A 10,498-nucleotide genomic window follows, 5' to 3' on the forward strand; every position below is an offset into this window, starting at 1 on the left:
CGCGACCCACGGAATTCTACCTTTACCCAAAGCAATCGGGCCTGATTTGACGGAAATTGAAAAATGTAGGTAATGATATTATATAAGTCTCAATTATTGATCTTGTTAATCTCCTGTCTTTTAAAATCGAATCAAAGAAAAAACGCAACATAAAGCCAATTGACATAACAAGAGAACAGGAATACGAATTTAATCAATAACATTAACGTCATGTCAGTTACATTAAAAACGATCAGATAAAAATATTGGCTGTCCAAATAAACTATGTAAAAATATCTACTAGAAAGGGTAGTTACAATACAACTACAGCTTTAATGACCTTTAATGACTTATTATTATTAGAATGAAATGTAGATAATATTATTACTATCAGAAACAATCATTTCCAACAACAAGCATTTTCTCCGGCTACGATTACAACTGAAAATATCTCCTGAAATTAAGCATTTACCACACTGAAATTAATGTTCATTTTGTCTCCAGGCCCGTGATCGTGCAAAAAATTGGAGGACTAAAAGCTGGGAGGAAGTATGCTATCCAAGTAATGGCTTCGAACAAAGGCCATTCAGTGCCATACAACATTTTATACGTGGACACTAAAATCTCGTGTAAAGAGGACTAATGTGACGTCACGTTTTGTGATGCAAGACAAGAAATAAATACATGCAAGACAGCAAAATAGAGAATAATCTACTAGTTCTTTAGACATAAATTCTTGCATGTATTTCATATGAAATCTTGCGGAGCAAAAACTACCTTTCGTAACAGTATTAGTAGAATAAAATTACCTATACGAGTGTTTCTTTTAGTGTAGTAATATAATATTTATATTCTTGTGAAAAAACTGAAATCTGTGTCAAAAAGTTTCAAAAACATGGGTCTGCAAAAATGAAGATTATGGTTTACCTACGACATATAGACTTATTAAAAAATTGAATTATTTACTTGGGAACATTGTATAAATCAAATATTTTAATTAAAAAAAAATCACGAGCTGGCCCGCAAGCGATTCGCCCGGGTCAACATTCGGAATCATTATTCTTATTACCTATTATTGATATTGGTCACATTAAACCATAAAGCCACTGAAATAGAACTGTAAATACCGATATTTATAAAAATATGTATTAGATAGTTAAGTAATTGTTTCATGCTTATAATTAATAAGGTATGTTGTTTTAAAATAACGTAGGACAATTAATTTAATCGTAGTTTCTAAGTATTTCGTAGGTAGGAGGAAAGTGGCATTTATAATTTGTTTTAGTTGTAAGTTAAGGTGTGATTAGGACACTTAAAAGATAATAAATCGGCACATTGTCATTCGATATTTTGTTGTGTTAACACGATGCTATTTATACCATACGATGGAGTTAACTGTAACGCATTATTAAAGTGTTAAAATAATGTTTGACGTCTTCAGGAAGAGTTTTCACAGGTTCTCTTAAAAAGATAAGGTATACAACAAAGTTTTAAGCAATTGGGTAAGCATATATACGAAATCTGTAAGTTCCTACTATTTGTATGTAAATAAGTATAATTAAATATTTAAATAAGATTTGTCTAATAATCAAAATATAAAAAGTAACGAACACGATACCCTTTTTATTTGCTTCCGTAGCTACATACCTATCCAAAGAGTACATTTTTACATGTACCTCCCTATCCACCTTGCTACCTATTTTGCTGATCCTATTATAAAACTAGACTGCTTTGCAAAGAATTAAAATCAATTTTAGCAAAGTATCCAAACGTAACTAATGTCATAAACGTCAACGCTAAAGCTGTCATCGCGCGCTGTGACAGTGTCAGTCAGTACATTGTACCATTGACATATAAATAAAGGGACAGGAAATGTCACGAAAAAAACGTGCACACCTACTGTCAGTCTGCAGTCGTAACTAAAATGGCTGCCATTACTAGGGTTGTACCGCTACCGGATTCAACAAATATCGATATTGTATTCTAGTTAGAAGTATGTACGAGTCTTACTGGGTGCATAAAAATAACCGAGTATAAATAATCTCTTCGTCATAGAACTAACTATCACATTAACTTCACTGATACTAATAACCTCAACAACATCAACCAAATGGGAGGAGTCATTTCAGTAGGGTGATACCTTTGAAAAAAAAAAATAAACAGGCAAAGTAATTATTTATTATTTCAAATAGCCCTATGAAAGTTCTTTCACGTCAGACTAGTTGCAGGGTGCCAAAGATTCGGTCCTATGAAGAAGAATCCGCAAGAAACGCCATAAGGATACTCTCTTAAAAAAAAAACAATAATTTAAAATCGTTTTCAAGCTATTCATAAGAAAGTTATATAATGCAAATGGAGCTAATTATGTATTAATCGATTGTACAAAACAATTTTAGTGCTAAGAAAAAAATATTTATACAATTCGAAATCTATACTCGGTAACTAAGTTCTCAAGCAAACATTGCAACTTGCATTCCGATTTGCTCGTCTGTGCGGAAGCACTGCCGTGCCCGTGGTCGCCGTAGAAGCATCATGTGAAAATAAAAAGGCAAAACATATTATTTTCAATAAAATATGTCTTTAAAATCCTGAATTTTATAATACGCCTTTTTAATCAAAATGTTTTTAACTGATGTTTTGTTGAAAATAATACACAACTCTGAGGGCTCAGTGTCTTAGGGACAGTAAGTTCTGATGTTAAAATTTGTAAAAGCAGACTTATTAAGTGGATATTATATCGATACTATTATGACAACTGCACAGCACTATGCCAATATAACATGTTATTGTAAACAACATTTATTTCTAAATATAGGTTTTTATACAGAAATAAACCAAAATATAAGTACTTTCACCATCAATTCATGTTCCCGTAACATATTTTTTATAAAATGTGAATTATTTTATGTAGTTTCTAGCAAAAATAGGTTCCTAACCTGTGTAAAGACAATCCAGCTTGATTTTGGTGCTTCCTAGCACCACACTTCACAATACAACACATAGGCATATTCGTTGATTATTTCACTATTTAAATAGTAAAGTCTTAAAAGTAAACACGAGTGATATTCTATAAAATAGCAAAAATAAGTCACGAAGAGCACCTATTTGACAGCACAACTACCATGACATAAATGGCCAGATATGGCACGCAGAAGGATTTCAAAAGTAAATGTCACCATTTTACGCAATCACAAAAATATTGTTGTCCCTGTTTTCAAATACACTTATCTGCTTAGAAAGAGTGAGACAGAACTATGTTGCATAGTTTGTTTCATATTTATATAACTATAGATACGTCAATATCAAAACGGCGTCTCCTTATAATTCTAAGCTCGATGCATTGTACATTGTGGCTCTGTGAAATTCAAAGAGTAAAGTAATATATAGGGAAAAGAGAGCCCACTCACGTGTTATTCTTGCAACCCAATTTGACAATGCGCCATCTTTCTCTAAATTGGCCCCGAACTACCTACATAGCTATAGCTATAAAAATATTATAATTATGCATCATATTCATAACATTTTCTATTAGGGTAAGTAGCACCATATAACTATAACATTGGTTATCGTTATAGTTACATGGTGCTACTTACCCTAATAGAAAATGTCATCGTTAATATAGTAAAAGGTCGAAGGAAAACAAATAATTATTATATATTACTTTTTATTTACGCGTGTATGCGGAATGCAAAAAACCGCCATATTGATATTATGATCGGTTTTGTTAAGTTACTTGGAATACTGACACCAGGTCTTTTTAGATGAAATTTGATATTTGTGCTTTTTTAAACCGTATTTAATTTATTCGCCTATTTTATCTTTTTTGAAAGTGTCTAATATTTTCCTCATACTTTTCTCTAATTAATATTGCATAAATAATTTTATATTAACAAACAAAATCGATTATAGTGTAGTGCCATCTGTTGGTAATTTAAGGTATCTTTTAGATAGTAAATAGTTTCCGGGCCAAATAAAAGGTGGCGACTCTTCGTTTACTTAGCTGTCAAAATGTACGGAGAGTCCTCCCCCTGGTGAAATTAATTTCACAATAAAAACGTGAATTATTGTAAATATATTCAACTTAATACTACTAAAATAAAGCCACAATGTCAATGAAAGAGAAAGAATTCTTCGGACCGCTAACACTTCATCAAAAGGACGAGAATCCCTCGATTTTTAAAAGCGAAGAGCTATCGGAATGTTCTTGTGTTTTGTGCGAGGAAAAGTTCACATTGCCTGATAATGAAAAACAGTTGCTCACTCATTTGTTTATGGAACATCGTCTGGTTATAGCTGATGTGAACCAGATCGTTGATCTGAAGGAATACTTGAGATATTGGAGACTTAGATTTAAAGGTTAGTTGGACATGATTCTGGATGGTTTTGGGCTTTCAAAAGTGCCCAAGGTTGTGTGGGTGTATTAGATGGGATATAATTTAATAAGAAAGCTTATGGAAATAACTTCAAAAATGACTTTAAAATTAAACAGACAGAGGAATGATGTTTTGAACTTAATGATTTTATGTGTGTGTGTGTGTACCTTGTGTTTGTATCATAGTTCTTGTGTGTTAATAAAGCATCACTTATTATTCTATGTTACACGACAAGATGTTACCAAACCACTAACACAGTTGCTGCTACTTTACTAAAATTGTGCAATAACCACCACTAGTTGATAGCAATTTTTTTTTTAATTATCTGCATGAAAATTATCAAACCGTCAATCTGTGTAATTAACAAAAATGTTATTCCAGATGAAAATTTACCTTTCTTCTGCACCACAATGCTTCTGGACAATAAGCCCGATGGTACAAAATCAAAGAACGAAGAATATTACCTACTTAGTGACGTCCTCCCTGAAGACAAAGAGCTGCGAACTAATCTTCAACAAACAAGACTCGAAAAGTTATTAGAAAGACACCAGTTTGAACGGGAAGATAAAAACTACATAAGAGAATGTCTCTTTTGCCGTAATATTTCAACGACAACCAGAGCGACCTATCTAAACCACTTGTATGAAAAACACAACTTCCATATAGCTAAACCAGATAACCTAATCTTTATTGACGAGCTGGTCAACACTATTGCAACAAAACTAGAGAAATTACAATGCATTTTTTGTGAAGGCAACTTCAAAGATCGAACCATACTTAAAGAACACATGCGTAAGAAAGGACACAAAAGAATTAATCCTGAAAACAAGGAATATGATAAATACTTTCTAGTCAACTACGTGGGAGATAAGCAGCAACATAAACAAAACTATAGGTTAAATAAAAATAATATCACAAAGAAGTCACCGGATTATGAAAATGACTCCAACATTGATAGTGATCCCGAATGGTCCGAATGGACTGAGGAAAATGGACCGTTAATCACATGTCTGTTATGTGAGCATACGGAGAAAGAATATGATAAAATTTTAGAGCACATGGAAAAGCAACATGAATTTTCATTCGCAAAAGCGACAGAAGGAATGGATTTTTATCACAAAGTTAAAATCGTTAATTACATACGTCGTCAGATACATATGAAACAATGTTTGGCATGTGAGACGAAGTTCGATGACTCGAAAAATTTAGAAAAACATTTGAAAGATATGAAACATTGGGTGCTGTGTAAAGAGAAATGGGATCAACCGGAATATTATTTTCCTACGTACGAGGATGATTTATTCCTATGTTTTATTCAAGATGATGATGAAAGTTGGTGGTCTGGTGATGATCAAGATGTTGAGAAGAGGAATAGCATGTCGGACAGCATATCTAAAGAAATGGCCATGGCGGTACTGAACGATTGAATTGGTGATTTCGTATAAAGGATCTGGCTTCCAAGTGAAAGACTGATATACTTTGTTAATGAATGGTGAAATGTGGTATACAATATGCATTTGTGTATAGTATTTATATGCAATAATACTTGTTCTTTATAATATTTAAATTAAGTTTTATGAAATATACAAAGTTAGAATTCTTGGCCATTTTAATATAGGTAAGTGTTCAACATTTTGTTGTTTTACATTGGCTGATCTTGGGTTCGAACCCCATGTCATGCAATAACTTGTTATTTGTCTTATTAGCAAAATTGGTCTTGTTTTGTGCCTGAAACAGACAGGCATAGATATTATGAAATGCATTTGTAATGTTTATTAAATCAATGCATGAATTAGTACTGTTGATATAGTTATCGGCACGAATCTTGAGCTCTGACCTACATCTGCGAAGAGTGACGGTTATGACGCGATGCACTGCGGGCCAATCACCGCTTTAGCCCGCCCCAGCGCCTCACTTCATACCACAAAAGAGCTCAAGATTCGTGCCGATAACTATACCACTTCATTATACATATAAAGAAATTTTTATTAAAAATTGCAATAAACAACCATGTATATAATAGTGTTATTAAAGATATTATACCTTCAACATATAAAAGCTTAATTGGCATAGTGTACCTCTTTTGTAAATAAGTAGTTTCAAATAAAAAACTATCATGCATGATAAAATACTACGGAAAAAAATAATGTGTAAAAAAATGTATCTTATTGTTACAAAAAAAGTAAAGATTGTATGGTTGTTCTTTGTTTAAACTACAATAATAATGTTGTGAACTTATTTAAATTCTTACCTATGCTTAGATACTGATATAATAATATTTTACTGTAACAGTGTAATATTATGTTATTTATCCTAATATAAACATTTGTATATGTAAGATTGTTCATTGCTCAGTTTCTAAAAGATTGTGAAAATTGAACTTTGAAGTTTATTAGGCTATGTTCAAACAAAATTGAAAAAAAAAAATAATGGTTGAATCAGATCATTCATAATTTACGCTAAAAATTGCTTGATAAATAAAGTTATACACTTGCCAACTATTGAAATAAAATATACTCAATAAAAATATTTATTTTTATTCTGTAATCTTGATTGAATTAATCATAATATTGTGAACATAAATCACAGTATGGCAAAGCTTTGTTTTATCAATATTCGCCTTGACATAGAATATTATCTGCAACATTAATCAAAAAATTGGTACACTTTTAAATCGTGCCTCGGAATATAAAAGTTATGAGATTAAGAGATAAGGTAGAAAGTTCCTTTCTAATCTGTACATAATCACCGTTTCTTTCTTTTTTCCTTTTGAAAATAATTTACGTTTTTGTCCCCATAATTTTCATTATGTTAATGATCTTTGTTGAGCTTTAGTTTTTTTTGTTTTGTGACAGCATTTAGGTAGGGTTCTATTGTTTTTGTTAACCATCACCTAGGGGTTTTATAATTTAGTTTTCGTACGGTGAGTTATAGTTCGATAACCGAACCATTTTCAGTTCAAATCGATTTCACTAATGTTCAACAATTTCACGGCTGGTTATGATTTGGTTCAGATCCCTGATCCCTTTCCGGTCGTGTCGGATTGCCGTCCCATCAGGTTATGAGGGTGAAGGAATAGGGAGTGCACCTGTGTCTGCGTAAATGCTCGTGCACTATAATTTATGTCCTGCGCAGCTGGCTGCTCTCCTTAAATGAGAACAGCCGCCGTGGCCGAAATCGGCCGTTGACGCCATTATTATGATTTGGTTTTAGTTTAATGGTGTAACTCACCCTTAGTTATCTATCTTGCATTTTTCAAAGCTGTATTTATGATGGACCCACATACTTAGCTCGACTTTCTACAAGGTCCAAGCATTTTAACCAGTCAACGTCCGACTTATCCTATTCCTGAAATATAGGCCTAACGCTCCTTAAGGAAGCTATCACTCACACAGTATACTAATGTTAACACATACGTCTGCATAGCTGTATATACAAAGCCGTCGTTATTGTGTAGGCCATAGAGACAAATCTCCCAAGAAAGTAGCGCGATGAAATGCGGGAGCTCGGGGGACAAAGAACGTTACTACCTCAGACCTTCCTTACTTCTATAGAACCCGTCCATTATCTTCAAAATAATATCACCAATCAATCGATACCATTCTTAGCGACTTGTTAGTTCTAGTTTCACGCCTACCGTATGTTGCTTGACCTACAAGAAGGCGCCTGACCTGCCTTCCGCATCTCCGCTATCTTTTCTTCCTCCGTGTTATAGGTAGTATTACATAGGATACTCAACGCCGCCGCCGGACGCTGGCAGAGTGAACAGGATATTTGCTTACGCCCCGTATAATGTTGCACGCACACAAATAACCTTTAGGAGTGAAGTTAGAATGAGATAGATCTGTAAGGATATGTGGCCATCAGTTTGTCACGGAAATGTTCCGGGTTAAAATACTATGACATAGTAGGGCTGTTGTATGTTTACATAAACTAATCTGTAGTGATAATGTTTGTTTGTTTGCTAATCCAGGAACCCTTTCGGTGTTACATTTATTGGGACTTTTTTGGGAAATGGAACTTCGTCAAATGACCCTCCAACGCTGTGGTTGGAGTGGTAGAAAAGATCTGACTGACTGAGACCTGCCGTTATTCCTTCTGAAGTCATGATAACGTTCCCTAAAAATTTCACAATCCCTGAATCCCGTATTCTGTTTTCAGTAGGTAAGTGTGACAAATCTGCCATACTAAGGTACCTACTAAAGCGTTATTTAAAAAAGTAAATATGCTCCAAAGGGAATTACTTTGGTACAGAAATTTGCATCCTGAAACTACTGATGAATATTTCTGATTAAAGCCAACTAGTAACTACCTTCTTACTTACCTTTGATTAATGCTATATTTACCTAGCTACTTATCTTCTCTGTGGCTCAGATTTTCAATTAATCAGTAAGTTATTAAGCTCGCTTTAAAGCAGTGTTCGCTTTATTCGTTGAAGTGACTGTAAGTATTTATTTCCATCGAAGCGAACTGTAAAACTGTTACTTACAAGTGTTACTTAGTCAAGTTTTAAATGGCTTTCATTTACATTCAATATTCATGTATTTTTAAAGTACAGACAATAAATCAATATCGAACTAGTTGCTCTCTTGGTAGGTTGCATCCTTGGCAGTCGTTACGGGTAGTCAGAAGCCAATAAGTCCGACACCAGTCTAACCAAGGGGTATTGGGTTGCCCGGCTAACTGGGTTGAAGAGGTCAGATAGGGCAGTCGCTCCTTGTAAAGCACTGGTAGGTACTCAGCTACATCGGATTAGACTAGAAGCCGACTCCAACTTAGTTGGGAAAACGGCTCGGAAGATGATGATGCTGTGCGTATGTAAAATAAGGTAGGTGTTAATTAAGAAGTGTTTTATGTTGTGTTTGGTGTGTTTAAATATAATATTAACCATTTAGGGTAATAAATACTGACACGTAAAGATGTGTTAAGCTTACATATTTTTTTTTCTTTCAGCCTACTTACGAGTAAACCGGAATACAGCAATGAAGGTAGGCAGAATTTGACCTATATCCCTGGTAGGTAATTCGAATAAATTCGAAAGATGAAACAAAACGAAATACATACATGATATATAAGGCGTCGTCCTAATTGGCAGCGATCGCACGATGGCGCGATGCGTTTTTCATCTCACGATCTCACTATCTCACTTGCGAGGTTCAAATAGGACACTCTAATGAAATCTGTATGTTTGAACTCATCGAACGACGAGAACGCATCGTGTCATCGTACAATCGCTGCCAATTAGGACGACGTCTTAGATGAAAAACGCATCGCGCCATCGCGCGATCGCTGCCAATTAGGACGACGCCTTAGGCTCCTTTTAATCGGACCGTTAGTAATTACCTACCTATTCCGGAAAATGCAATAAATGAAACTTCGTGCAAAGTGAATTCCGTTAGCCAAAACAAAAACAAAGAAATTGGCACGTGCTTATTGAAAATTGCGGTCAGTCAATATAGTTTTGCTGTTCCAGTTTTGGTGGAAATGCTATTTCCTATCTGTCTGTTACCGTTAATTTTCTCATTTCAAAACTAATATGAAGCTTTTCATGTGTGACATTTTATGCGCGGAATAGAAAGTTAAATAAAAATTTAGGGGATATGTTTCTGCCTCGTTTTGATGTGAAGTTTATCCACTAAGCTAGTTGTAGGTACTTTTCAGAGAGTTACTCGCCGTGAGTAAAGTATCAAAGCCATTAAGTTACAAGTAGGTACTTATGTTGTTTTGAAGTTTGCAATAGCTGGATGTTAATCCAGCTAGAATGTCGAACGCTGTAGTTCCCAGCCGTAGCCTATTTAACATAGCAATCAGACAGATAGGTATATTCTGTATTTAGATACAATTCAATTTTCGGTCTATACCTAATAGTTTACTTCGCTTTATATAAAAGACTGATACCTACTCAGCTGCATTCGGTTTAGACTGAAAGCCGATCCCTACATACCTAGATTGGAATAAGCCTGGGCAAATGATAAATACTTAAACAATTCATTTAAGAATTAATAATTCTTAGTACCTAAGTATCTTGGATAAACGGCGTGGTTTCCGCAAGCTATTAAGTATTTCTCATCAAAACAGTCAATTGTTTAGCGGCTAGGAACACTCAACTGTAATTTCCCTTGCTATTACTCGACTTTGATTGCTGA

General features: G+C 34.2%; 2 protein-coding genes across 2 annotated transcripts in view; both read left to right on the top strand.

Moving 5' to 3' along the window:
• The window catches only part of LOC124639098, a 37,208-nt gene extending 36,509 nt beyond the window's left edge, over positions 1-699 (top strand). Inside the window, exon 13 of the mRNA XM_047176328.1 lies at positions 484-699. Coding sequence (XP_047032284.1) covers positions 484-622 — 139 coding nt within the window. The 3' untranslated portion in view covers positions 623-699. The remainder of the gene's footprint in view (positions 1-483) is intronic.
• Positions 700-4,016: 3,317 nt separating this feature from the next.
• LOC124639051 (zinc finger protein 277) lies at positions 4,017-6,879 on the top strand. The gene is made up of 2 exons (XM_047176269.1): positions 4,017-4,335; positions 4,734-6,879. Exons 1-2 carry the CDS (start codon positions 4,086-4,088, stop codon positions 5,777-5,779), a joined length of 1,296 nt encoding a protein of 431 aa, XP_047032225.1. The 5' UTR covers positions 4,017-4,085; the 3' UTR covers positions 5,780-6,879.
• Positions 6,880-10,498: the final 3,619 nt, after the last annotated feature.

The sequence above is a fragment of the Helicoverpa zea genome, chromosome 18, assembly GCF_022581195.2.
Source record: "Helicoverpa zea isolate HzStark_Cry1AcR chromosome 18, ilHelZeax1.1, whole genome shotgun sequence".
Classification (NCBI taxonomy): domain Eukaryota; kingdom Metazoa; phylum Arthropoda; class Insecta; order Lepidoptera; family Noctuidae; genus Helicoverpa; species Helicoverpa zea.